This window comes from Elaeis guineensis, chromosome 1 (assembly GCF_000442705.2).
Source record: "Elaeis guineensis isolate ETL-2024a chromosome 1, EG11, whole genome shotgun sequence".
NCBI lineage: Eukaryota > Viridiplantae > Streptophyta > Magnoliopsida > Arecales > Arecaceae > Elaeis > Elaeis guineensis.
The window spans coordinates 101,674,631-101,687,527 of NC_025993.2; the positions used below are offsets into that span (position 1 = coordinate 101,674,631).

The 12,897-nt window shown below is 37.8% G+C and overlaps 1 protein-coding gene across 2 annotated transcripts; it reads right to left on the minus strand.

Moving 5' to 3' along the window:
• Nucleotides 1–730: 730 nt before the first annotated feature.
• On the minus strand, nt 731–9,689 carry LOC105060798 (disease resistance protein RPM1-like). 2 transcript variants are annotated; one of them, XM_073257637.1, is made up of 3 exons: nt 8,904–9,689; nt 2,024–4,958; nt 731–1,079 (listed from the first exon to the last, which is right to left on the minus strand). In XM_073257637.1, exon 2 carries the CDS (start codon nt 4,856–4,858, stop codon nt 2,039–2,041), a length of 2,820 nt encoding a protein of 939 aa, XP_073113738.1. In that variant the 5' UTR covers nt 4,859–4,958; nt 8,904–9,689; the 3' UTR covers nt 731–1,079; nt 2,024–2,038. The 2 variants fall into 2 exon arrangements, 1 of the variants encoding a protein (XP_073113738.1); XR_012141414.1 differs by lacking the exon at nt 2,024–4,958.
• Between the last annotated feature and the right edge of the window lie 3,208 nt (nt 9,690–12,897).

Here is a 12,897-nt window from a genome sequence, read left to right on the forward strand (position 1 = left end):
TTCAAATTCAGAAGTCAAACACATCCACAAAAACAAGAAAGCCTTAGTAAAAAAATTAGTTCTTTCTATGGAATGCCTTCCATTGAGGTACCACATTTATACATAGTAGCTTGGAAGGCATTAAAAGAAACAGCCAAAGTCCTGCCATTGGCTATCCCAAACTGACTACACATTAAATGTGGCACAACGACATTGAACAAATTACTTGATCAATGTGGAGGGTGTGTCTAGAACTCTTAGTTCTCCACTAAGAGATTCCAAATGTTTGCTTGCAAGTTTCTGAACATTGCATTTTAGACTTAGCCAGAGTTTCTAAACATTGCATTTTAGATGGGGCTCTAAATCTCCCCCTTGGGCTCAAAAAAATGATATCACTAGTATTGGTCATGTTTTTGTATGATATGTTTGCTTTCCACCAAGATAAACTGGGATTTCTATTCATCTTAGTCTTGGTCCATCTAGCTTGTCAAAATTCTTTGGCTGTAAAGCTGTGAATAGGATAAGAGTTGCCCTTTGAATTTTTTTCCCCCGGAGAGAGAGAGAGGGACACCTAGCTTTCAAACTAGATTCTAAGAAATTATATGATGGGTGTTTATCATGTGATGTTTGTGTGGTTGCTTGGACCATGCATCTTTGTAATAAATCAGGAATAGACAACCCTTTTCTCAAAGATTTTTGAAGCTAAATTCATGAGACATGATAAACAAGTATAAATATGAATCTCTCTCTATTTTTTTTTTTTAATGTTAAGAAGTCAACTTTATTAAATGAAAAGTAAGTAATTATGTACAAACTCCATCAGCTGACTTAATTCAGACTACAAATGACAAAAACGAAGTACTTAAACAAACTAAAATAAACAGTGATAAGTATAAATATCTCTCTTACATGTAAACAAATACCACACATTGTCATGATTACATTAGCACCTAAAAATACCACATTTTGAATAAGTTTAATAGGTCCTAATAGAATAGGAGAGAGAAAGTGAAAACACCAATACATATAACACATGGAAGACAAATCTTTATGGGCAAAATCCATCATAACATAGAAAGAGACTCCATAAAATGAATTTCCTGCAAGAGAAAAATATAAAGCAACCTTTATTCATCCAAAGTTCATAAAATAATGGAATAGATTAATGAACAAGATATATAATTTTCTAAATTTTTCATATTTGCATAATACAAAATGTATACTAAAAAGCTGATGACATATTGAGAAAAGTTACGGAGAAAATGAGTTATAGAAAACTTTCAAATCAATAGCATTAAATTATGAAGCAAAGATTATATGAAATATCTAATAAAGTTTATTTTGAGTGAAAAAACTGAATGGAATTAAAAATTAAAATGAAGATTTACTTGGAGGGAATTGTAAGTATGTATCATAATTTGGATTTTCAGAAATACATAAAGGCAAATATCATATAAAAACAAGCAAATCCAGGAGAATGGTTAGTTTTGGAGCAGTAACAAGGAAATATGTAGACCTAAGAAAAGAAAATGGGCATGTAAATTAAAGACTACAATAACGACAAAACATTTGTTAAAAATTTGAGGGACAAATTTTGTTAAATGCAAGTGTGTATTGGGACAATTCAATCAAAATCCTAGAGAGAGATAGCAAAAATCCTTTAAATTTTGATTTAAGGGAGAAACACGCTAATGAGACAGTAGTAAAAGAAATTAAGAAGAAAGTCTCATTTTGTCGGAAATTTATCCTCTTTTTTCAAGAACAAAGAGCTGCAGCCATTAACTAAATCTGAGATCAGAATCATCAATATATATAACAAGAATTATCCAGTGGTAAAATATGCAGATATGGGCCTCATATAACAGTGAAGACATAAGATGATGTGAAAGGTACAGGATTCAGATGCTGGGTAAAAGAAACTGAGCACAAACTAGAAATATCAAATTAATTTTTTTGTTGGGAAAATGGGTAACGATCATGGCGTGAGGCATGATTAATAAACAAGAGATGCAGTAACAAGATACAAAATTGAAGGGACTCTTACTTGGCGGTCCAGATGCTAGGGCAGAGAGACGGAGCATGAAAGGCTTTCATATACTGTTTGGTCCCCTCTCATGAAAATATAATAGACATTAGGGATGCGCTGAACCTTGTTCTTATCGTTGCTTTCTTCGAACCTCCCTCTGAATTCTGGATGCAGATCCATCAAGTGCAGTTCCTGGAGGGATGTGAGATATTCAATGCCTCTAGGAACATCCTTTAACTTAGGTAGGTCATCTAGGCGTAAGAAATTCAGGCTTGCCATGGCATCATCCTCTACCTCCACTTGATTGAGTTCCGGCATATCGAATAAAATGAGTCGCTTCAAGTTAGGGAACCATCCGCTACGAAACCACAATTGTTGCCCATCATATGCCTCGTACAGTACGAGTTGTACAAGGCTGGTCAACTGAGAGAGGGATCGAAGTGGATCCTCTCTCAACCCACTCCAACCCAGATGTAATTTTCGAAGGCTGGATCCAAGTGCACGAAATAAGGGCAAATCCATCGTCCCTTCAGCCAGCTGCCCGTTCAGATTAAGCTTTACAAGATGCTGAGGTTGATGATCCCAGCCTCCCAACTGGAGAATCTCATTCTCGTTGCTTGCATTAAGGGACAAGTAGTATAGGTAGCGCAACCTTGATAACGAAGCGCATAGGTGCTTGCAATGGATGCCACGCACTTTCCATATCCGAACGCTTCTTAGTTGGGTCAAGTTCCCTAGCCGTTCCACAAATTCCATGGTTGCTTCCACTGCTTGGAGAGTTTGCAGGTCTTTCAAATTCCACAGTCCCTTCAGACCTTGCACACCTCTACCCGAATTTACAGTCACATCACTTGGATCTGGAACCTTCTCGGCAAACAAGTGACGCAACTTCTTGAGATTTCTTATCGTGCTTGGCAGTTTCTCTATTTCACTTTGGGAGATGTCGAGCGTCTGTAGGTTATGAAGCCTTCCCAAGGATTTAGGTAGCACCTTCACCTTCGTCTCCCTCAGACCCAAAAAGTGCAGATTGAATAAGTCCCCGATTTCATCTGGTACTCTCTCAATCGAGATGCCTTGTAGGTCTAAGACGGTCAAATATCTCGAGCTGGAACACAGCGAAGACAAGGATGACGATGCGGACATTGCAGGGTCAAACACCGTGAAAGTGCGAAGTCTTGGCAACTCCATGCTCGACAGGAGTTGGTTACCGCATTTGTGCACTGACAGACGACGTTTCTCATCACCCGCCTTCACCACCATCTGAAGATCGTCATGTACCACACTGAAATTTTCCTTCATAGACAGTGATACAGCCAACTCTCGTACAATATCGTGCATTCGACAGTGTTTTATTCTACCAAATTCATTCCTTCTTACAACTTGAAGCATGCATCGATGGATGAGCTCCTTAAGATAGTCCTCTGCCACTTCTTCCATTGTGCTTGATCCCCTTTCCTCCACAAATCCTTCTGCGACCCACAGTCTCATAAGCCTCTTTCTCTGAAGCAAATGATCCTCCGGGAACATGCTGCAATGCAAGAAGCAGTTCTTAAGATATCTCGGTAGATAGTTGTAGCTGAGATTCAAAACATGCTTCACATTGTCCAAATTTGGGTTGTGATTCAACTCCCAGCTCAGCCGATCATAAACTTTCCCCCATTCTGACTTGGTTTTCTCCCTCAGGGACAGAAGGCTGCCTAAAGAGACGATAGCTAGTGGCAACCCTTGACATTTTGATACAATTTTCTCCCCTAACTCCTCCAGCTCTTGAGGACATTCTCTCACTTTCTCTTTCCAGAATGCCCTCTTACAGAATAGATCCCATGCCTGAGTGCTTTGCAACCCCTTCAGCTCAAGCTTCCGACTATCATGTGCTAGTGAAGCTACCTCAGTACTCCGAGTTGTAATGATTATTCTGCTTCCTTTGTTGTTAAGAAAGGCTTGTCGAATATCATTAAAAGCTTCTGGATCCCATACATCATCCAGTATGATCATATATCTTTTCTGGTCTAGAGAACTTCTTATTGTTTCAACTAACCTTCTGTGGTTCATTCGTCTAATGTCGATTGGAATTTTGTCTACCTTTTCATTGTCATGCAGGTCCTCTATCATTCTTCTTAAAAGATCATCCACTTGATAAGTTTGTGAGATGGATATCCATGCATGACATTCAAACTTTTTCCCCTCACTTTTATATACATTGGTGACAAGGGTTGTTTTGCCCAATCCACCCATGCCCCACACGGATATTATAGAGCTAACCGGATCCTCATCAAATAGCCATTCAATTAATGTTTTTCTGTTTTGGTCGATGCCCACAAGGTCATCTTCACCAATGAAATGAGAAGAGTCTGCTAAATGTAGCTGGGTTTCGCTGGCATAATTTAAACTACTACCCATTCCTCCTTCTGCTGTCTTAATCCATCGCTCCTTCATTTCTGAAAGGTGCACCAAATTACTTTCTAACTCTTTCAGCCGAGCAGCAATTTGATGCCAGGTAACCAAATTTCGGGATCTCTTGACTACTTTTTTAAGATAACCTCCCAACCCACTCCCTTGTTGTCGAGCTATGAGATGCACATACTCATCCATAATGTCCTCAACACTATATGCTAGTTTCCGTACCTTCTGAACCCAAGCTTCAAGGACCTGGTTGTTGTCAGTTCGAGTATCTATTTGACCAAGAAAGGCTTGCATTACCGAAAGTTCACTCTCAATACGACTCATACTACTTGGTAATTGCGTCAACAATGAGACTTCATTTGCGAAAAGAGAACCAGCTAGTTTCACTGCTTCTCCACCCAAAGCAACACCGATCTTTTTAATTGCTAGAAGTATGGCAGCCTCTGCCATGTGTGGTTCCACGATGAACTGTACCTCCTTTGTGTGACAAGCTAGGTGTCCTACCTAGACTAGCACGTGTACCTCTTATTTCTCTCTCTTGGTGTTTGATCTATCCAAAAAAAAAAGAAAAGTTTAGTCTTAGTTATAATTAAATGAGAGTTGATCAAGATGCTTATGCAACTACGAGATCTCAGATATATACTAGATAATCTTGATACCATGTTATTTAGTACTAAGATCATTATTTCTCACACCATTGGTAAGATACCCTTGGAAAATGGAAAAACCATTCACAACAAGTAGGCTTTCCATTCTTTAAGGTATGCACATGTATGGTGCGTATAAAATAAGAAAACTTAATTATAATAAAGATTAGGAAGGTTTGGTCGAGGTGATTGAACGTGATGTTGTTGTAATACCCAACATCTATTTAATCGGTTTTTCCTTTGCTTGACTCATCTTGACTTGGCATGAGTTGGCCGAGTCAATTTTCCTTTCTTTTCCTTTGACAACTGCTAGAGACTGGATTTTCTCCTCCGATTAAGGAAGACAAGCATAATGAGATCACATTAATCATGCCTGTCCCATTTTTTTTTTCTCCCCTTCCTGATCCACGGCCTTCTCCATCTTTATCCTTTGTTTGGTACAAAAGATGGATTGAATTAGAAAGAATGGAGCTACTAACTCGAGACATTCTTGATGGTGGTCGAGACTTTAGTCAATGGTTGTGAAACACTCTTTAATCGGACCCCTATTAGTTGTGTTTTCCTCCCTAGGCTACATAGTTGGGCAAAACTATCCTCGACACCACCTCCATGACTAACAGACCCTCCGTTTCCCCTCTCGGTACTAAAGGGAACACATTTAGATGGAATTGTTATATATGATAGACACGTTATATAAATTATTATGTATGAGCACGTTTTATATAAATTATTTTTCAATTCATGTATTATGAGGAGATAACTTATTGTGATTTGCATGAATTATGAAAATTTAAAAATTCATTTATTGTTATATATCAATATTCTGCCAAGTAGTCCAGTTTTGATTAAAAGTAGGCCCATGTTGGCCTGAGACATATCAGGCAAAGCTAATTTTAGATCATGCTATGGGCTAAATCTAAGGCATTTTGGGTCAGCTTTGGACCTAATATAGAGCTTGAAGAACGTTTTGGCCATGCTTGAGTTGGCTTGACCAATTGAGCTTGATACTCAATTTGGTCTGACTATTCTTTGATACATCTAATTCGTCGAGTTCAGCAAGCTGATATAGTGAGAAGTGACCGCCTAAAGATGAGAAGCGAGAGCTTAAATCCTTGATTATTAATTCACTAATCTTTAATTTTCCTTCAACCTTTCAGCTCTCTACATCTCTCTGTCTCCTTCTATTCACCCACTTCTAGCATTAATCTCTCCTCTTCACCCACTTCCACCAGTACCCTCATATCGCCCCTTCAATTGTTGCCGGTCATTGGTCAAAGAAGGTGACGAGCCCGTCTCTAGGAATGCAGAGATAGATTGCAACCAGTCCCTAATCCCTTCTCCATTGTATTAAGAAAGTTAGAGATAGGAAAGAGAGAGGTAATGAATAGTATCCAGTTGTGCATTGTCCTTTGAGAGTTAGGATTTAGCGGCTAAAATATGCTGTCTCCCCTTGGACCCCCTATATCCTTTGCCCTTCCAATGTCCTCTCCCCTTCCGAATTCACTAGGGCATCCTTCTTCTCTTTTCTCTCATTCAAAATAAAAGAAAAAAAGGATCTATTTTTTTTGCTTAATTATTCTCATGGAGTTTTCGATATTGTTCAACTATTGCAAAGGAAGATTTTCGATTTCTTGGGTGATTGCGGTCATGCTACAATGAGCTTTGGTAAACAATATAATCATTATCGATCCTGTTTAATTTGGCAAGTCTATTTGTGCTATACGGGAGTCCATTTCCCCTATATGGAATGGGCTAAGCTTTTGGCCCAACCAAGCTAGTTCAAGTTGGTGCAAGTTTCTAGCTGGGCCTGGCCTCAATCTCTGGTTGGGCTAAAACCAAGATTGAAAAGAATCTTTAGGTCTAAGCCTGGCTTGAAGCTTTATAAATTTTGGACCAAACTAGACTAGGGTGGACATGGCCTATAATTGCCCTGGTGGATTCCAGGCCGATATCAGTAACTAATTTGTAAGTTCATGATCTTTTCACAAATCAATCATAGAATCATGAATAAGTCTTGATTAATTCAAGGATTTCCTGAGTTGTTCAGTAGATGGAAAAAAGGTCCGTGATGCCATGTGAGATGCTAGGCAATTATTGAGTTGGCCCGCAAGTATAAAGGAATAAGTGGTTTTGACATTGAACGTATTTTTGCAGAAAAAGATTATAGAACAAAACAAGGATAAGACCCCTTCGCCTGTCCAGATTTCTCCAGTTGGCTTGGCGACTTTCCCGTATGAGTTTCTTTTTTTCAAAAAATAAAACCTGGTTGAGATCTCTTCCTTTAATTCTTGTTGCAAGTGGATTAGATTCATCGATTTCTGATTTAGAATTGGTCCGAAACTACTCCATTCCAAACCCACACCGAAGTTATTTGGATAAGATTTGGATTCACAAATAAGAGCTATATTGCATATGGATTCGATTTGGATTCTTAAATTTTTAATCTGTTGCTGAACCAACTGAAAACTAGTGTACTATATATTTCAAAAACTTTGGTTTCTTGTAAGAAATCAGCCTTCTTCTCATGATATAATTTGTAAATGATTTAGGTTGTCGAATATCATTATGAAAATCTTATGTAAAATATGTTTTTATAATATTTATATGATGCTTGCTACTATTCGATTGCATAACATCGTTTATGATATAATTAGATAATCGCTTTATATATTTTTATTATTATTATTCATGTTTGAGTTATTTTTGACTTGATATGACCCAAAAAATTAGATGGATTTATGAAATTAATGTTAAATCTAACGTAATTGACTTGAATGGAATTAGATTAGGTTTAATTTCAATTTTTTGACCTAATTCAGATACAGATTGGATTTGGATTATTTCCACCACAATCCGCTGCATGCATCCCTGCTTGTATGCTTTTCCACCTCTCTCTCCCGCTCTCTTCTCTATTTTTTACTTCTTTTCATCCCTCCACACAATATATCGCCCAGCAAGTCTTCTTTCTATTTCCAAGGTTTGATGCCCTTTTATTAATTTGATATGTATAAATTCTAAATAGATACATAATGATTCTATACAATTTCAAATAATTATATATTATCATGTATATATTTTAATTTTTGACTTTATCTTATTTTCGCTGAATTACTAACTTTTTAATCTTGTCAAATTATTCCTGAACACTAAGCTTGTGGTCATGAGATGAACAACTTTAGGTTATAGGACCGGTGACCACGATATTTTTTGGACGAGGAATATGGGATGCACATCTAATCCTACATGCTTTCTCTAGAAGACGAATACCCTGTTTCCCAGCATGCAGTGAGGAATGGAAGCAATGCATCCAGCGTTAAATGTACAGTCCCCGCAGCAATCCAATTCTTTTTCTACCTTGGTATGGCTGAAGGAGTAGGGCTAGAAATTCATGGCATACTTTGTTTTTGCATCTCTTCCCTACATGCTTCACCCCTCGGTTTTAATTTGAGGCCTCTCAGGTGAAGGGGACCGTGATTAACCAGCTCAATTAACAACTCTTGTTGAGCGGTAGGAGCTCTTTGAAGGATATGTAGATTACAAAGATCACTATCCAAAATTTAAAGAAATGAACTGATAAAATTTTTTAAGAAAAAAATTGACAGGATAGTTTATTTTTAATTTATTGAAGAAATTATGCAAGCTTTGAGAAACAAAGAACGGTTTCTATCAGAAAATTGAAACAAAGAATGATATTATGAGCAACATAGCTTATATTTGACTATTACAGGTAAGATCAAAAATCATGCAGCATCAGTCATCAGATCTAACTTGAAGCCATATAATTTCACAGGAAAATTTCCAGAAATGTTAAGGTTAGCCACAAAAGAGTAAAAACAGTGCCTCCTCACCTCTGATCACTGAATGGCACCTGCAAGAAAGCGTCATCGCTTGGAACAACGAACCAGGATGACTCTCTCGCCGGAGAAAATGCAACACGAAGGGCGCTTTGAGCAGGGTAGCCGTAGCACTTAATATAAAATTTGGAGGACAGAGAAATGGCCGCAGTAGGTGAAATGCAAGCTAGTTATTCAATTGCATGACGTTTATTTTGAAATGTATAATAATTCGGACTTATTGTATAATTCGGTCTTATTCTTCACACGTCAGCCATGACGTTTATTTTGAAATGCCCACTTTAGCTCTCTACAGTTGGCAGTTTCTTACCTTCGAGGTAATTGCCAATCGCTACTGCGGGAAAATGGTTGCCCCAGGAGGCAAAAAAAAAAAAAAAAAAAAAAGAAAAAGAAAAACGGACCTGGACCTGGGTTGAACCAGGTCTGCACTAATTTATATCCAACCATTAACTAGGCCAGCAGCTTGAGCGCGGTCTTCAATCTAAAGACAAATCTCCATGTTCGCGACATGATGATGGTTGGTTTGTCAAGGACTGGCCGACCCTGTTAAATTAACTCTACATAAGTGACTTAATCAAATGATAATGTATTTTACGTAGATGGTTGGATGTGTTAGTCCGCTAAGCAAAGCCATTTTTTTCTTCTTTTTTTATGAGTTGGAACTAGATCAAGCTTGGCAACTACTGACCTATCTATTTGGTTCTCCATTTATGGTTTCAGTAATAATCTACCGACGGCAGTCCTGTTAATCATAAGATGTCCAAGCTATTAATTGCTTCCATAAAAAAACTGTCTTTGTTGAGAATCAGGGATACTGCTATAAAAAACTGTCAATCAAAAAAAAAAGATAATCAAGCATGTTCACATATGTTTTCTTTTAGTTTAAGAAGCAATGCGATCAAGAAGTTGTAATCTAAGTTGCTAAGAATAATAATAAAAAAATAACATCAAATCTGTTGGCACAAAAGTGTAAGAATATATGATGCACCAAAGTAGTTCATTAGCTACTAATAATGGATCTCTTGATCAGGGTGGCTGGGTGGGAGTGAGAATGCAGGCTGGCCGTTCGATTCTATGGAGAGAGAGAGAGAGAGAGAGGAGAAGTTGTAATAACTCATATATAAAAAAAAAAAAAAAAAGAATGAAGAAGACTCCCGCTGGGAGTCTTCTTCCACCCAAATCACCCATGGAGAGGTTGAATCCGAGGCGGATTCGACCTCCCCTACACCCTATAAAACCCCCTCTCCTTTCCTCTAAGGTTGGTCACGACGAGCACCGGATTTTTCTTTTATTTTTCTCGAATTTTTCCGTTGAAGCCGCGGATGTCCTCATCGTGTTCATCTCAAATACTCGCCGGAGACCTCACCAGAGTCGGAGGTAAACCCGTCTTCTCCTTCCTCTCTTCTTTCCTCTCTTTTCCATGGCTTCGTGCACCCTCTCCGACCGTCAGGATCGTCGGAAAATCCATGAACAAGAAATCTCCTGTTTTCTGAATTTTTCCTTATTTTTTTTGCCGCCGTTCTCCTCTTCGCTGCCGGCCGAACCCTGTCGCCGTCGTTGCCGGATCTCCGGCCAAGCTGCCGGAGCCCGAGCCACCGAGGGGGGGGACCTCACGGTCCTCCCCTGTTTCAGCCAAGGGAGGCCGCGGAAAGAAAAGAAGAAGGAAGAAGAAGAAGAAAAGAAAAGAAAAGAAAAAGGAAAAAGAAAAAGAAAAGAAAAAGGAAAAAGAAAAAGAGAAAGAGAAAATAAAAATAAAAATAAAATAAAATAAAATAAAAAGAAGAAGAAGAGAGAAAAATTTTCTCTCTCTCCTCTCTCTACCTTCTCTCTCTACATTTTCTCTCTCTAGATTCTCTCTCTATTTTCTCTCTCCAGATCTTTCTCTCTTTTTGTGGATTTTATCTCTCTAGAATCTTTCTACCCTCTCTCTGATTTCATCACGGACCCTAGGATAAAATTGAGATGAAAATAAGATGATCTGAGGTTGCTCCGAAATTTGTGTGGTAGATCTGATCCCAGTTCGATCCTATTCGAAATTTGTAACACTTGATTCATATTGAGTCACCCTGATAGGACCTCTGATGATCTCGATCATGAGTACCTCATCGGAAGGATACGAAGGTTTTTCTCTCTACTTTCTCTCTCTACTTTCTCTCTCTAGAATTTTCTCTCTCTTCATGGATTTTTTTTCTCTCTAGAAGTCTTATGAATCAGTGGAGGATCCTGATACATAGACAAGTCCTAATTTTGGTTAATCTGAAGAGAGGTCCTCGATCTGTGGATCGATTATCGATAATTTTTTCTATATATAATTTTTATATTTGATCAGGGTCATGAAGAGATACGATTGTCTGCATAAGATATCGAGTGGAATATTTTGTTAAAGAAATTCATAAATCAAAGAAGAACATTGATTTTTGTGCTTCGATCAGTCACCGGTAAAGGTAAGAATCTCTGTACATGATCATCGTTATATACGTTATTTTACTGTTGGTTTTATCTCCTTGATTTTGCAACGTTGGATTTGAGATCGATGAATTTGTTATATCTGAGACACTGTTATTTATTTATGTGATTTTGAGCATGAGTATGTTATATCAATACATATGTATCAGCGATTGATGGCATGATTATGTGTATGACATATTTATTACACTGCAAAAGATGAATTGATTAATGAAGTTAAATATCATAATTTTATGAAAATGAAAAGAAAGAGAAATATGGTTTGGACTGACCTTGTTATGTGGAATAGCTTGCCAGGAGCTTATGTCTGGGATAGCCCCCACAGGCTTATGTGTGGAAGAATATGATCCGAGAAAGATCATGAAGAATATGATCCGAGAAAGATCATGAAGAATCTGATCTGAGAAAGATCATGAATGATTTGATCCGAGAAAGATCATGGCCACTTTGATCCGAGAAAGATCATGAATATTTCGATCCGAGGAAGATCACAGAAATCGATCCGAATAAAAGATCGTCGCATGATCCTGGTAGTCCAAAGCCAAAGCCAAAGCTAAAGCCAAAAAGAAAGGATTAAAGATGATGTGATAATAGAAGAAAATAGAAAGATAAGACATGAAATAATCATTGAATAAAATTGTTTTACTTATTTAACATATGATGATGCATCTCTTTTGATAAAACAGATAATCTATAAATGTTTGCAGTATTCTGGACAGTGAACATCGATTTTTACGTGTTATTGTCTATCATTATTTTCAGATTATATTATTATATTGGTGTGATATGGGAATTCTTACTGGGCTGTAAAGCTCACACCCCTTCATTTTCTTTTTCTTCTCAGAGTTACAAGATGTCCATGGTTGGCTATGGTATGGATTTGTGAGTGAGCGGATGCATAGATAGAATACCGTTGATACCTGATCAGAGGATTGAAGGAATGTTAATTGTAATTATGCAAGTTTTATGAATTATTATTGAAATTAATTGTTATGGATGTTAAGGTTGTAATGATTTATTTTGGTCTTGCATATTCTTTAGAACTTGCTCTAAGGAGTGTGCGGCTATCACATATCCGATCCAGATGTTGGGTTCGGAGCATGACAGAAGTAACTGTGTGCTAGCTAGAATGCAAGGATGTCATTGGATTCCATGTCCCATCTCCACCGTCCTTGTGTTTTTTTTTCTGAACAAAGGAAGTCCTCTCCTTGGAATGGACTTGTCAGTTGTGGACACCTGGACTATTGCGTCACTTGCCATATTCCTTATCCGTGAGCCAGGACGTTCATTTGGGAGCTACTCGAGATTTTTTTTGGTATGGTGAGCTTCAGCATGTTAATAAGCTGGTTGCAGCATTACTTTAAAGGCCGACTTTATTAACTACGAAGCTGGAACCCTTGACAGGGAGCCCCATTATTTTTTGGGTAAAGGAGGCAGCCCCATTATTCATTGGCTATATTTCTTTTTGACCACGTAGATGATTCATGTTTCTAACAAATAGATAAATTATTTTTAAATAAAT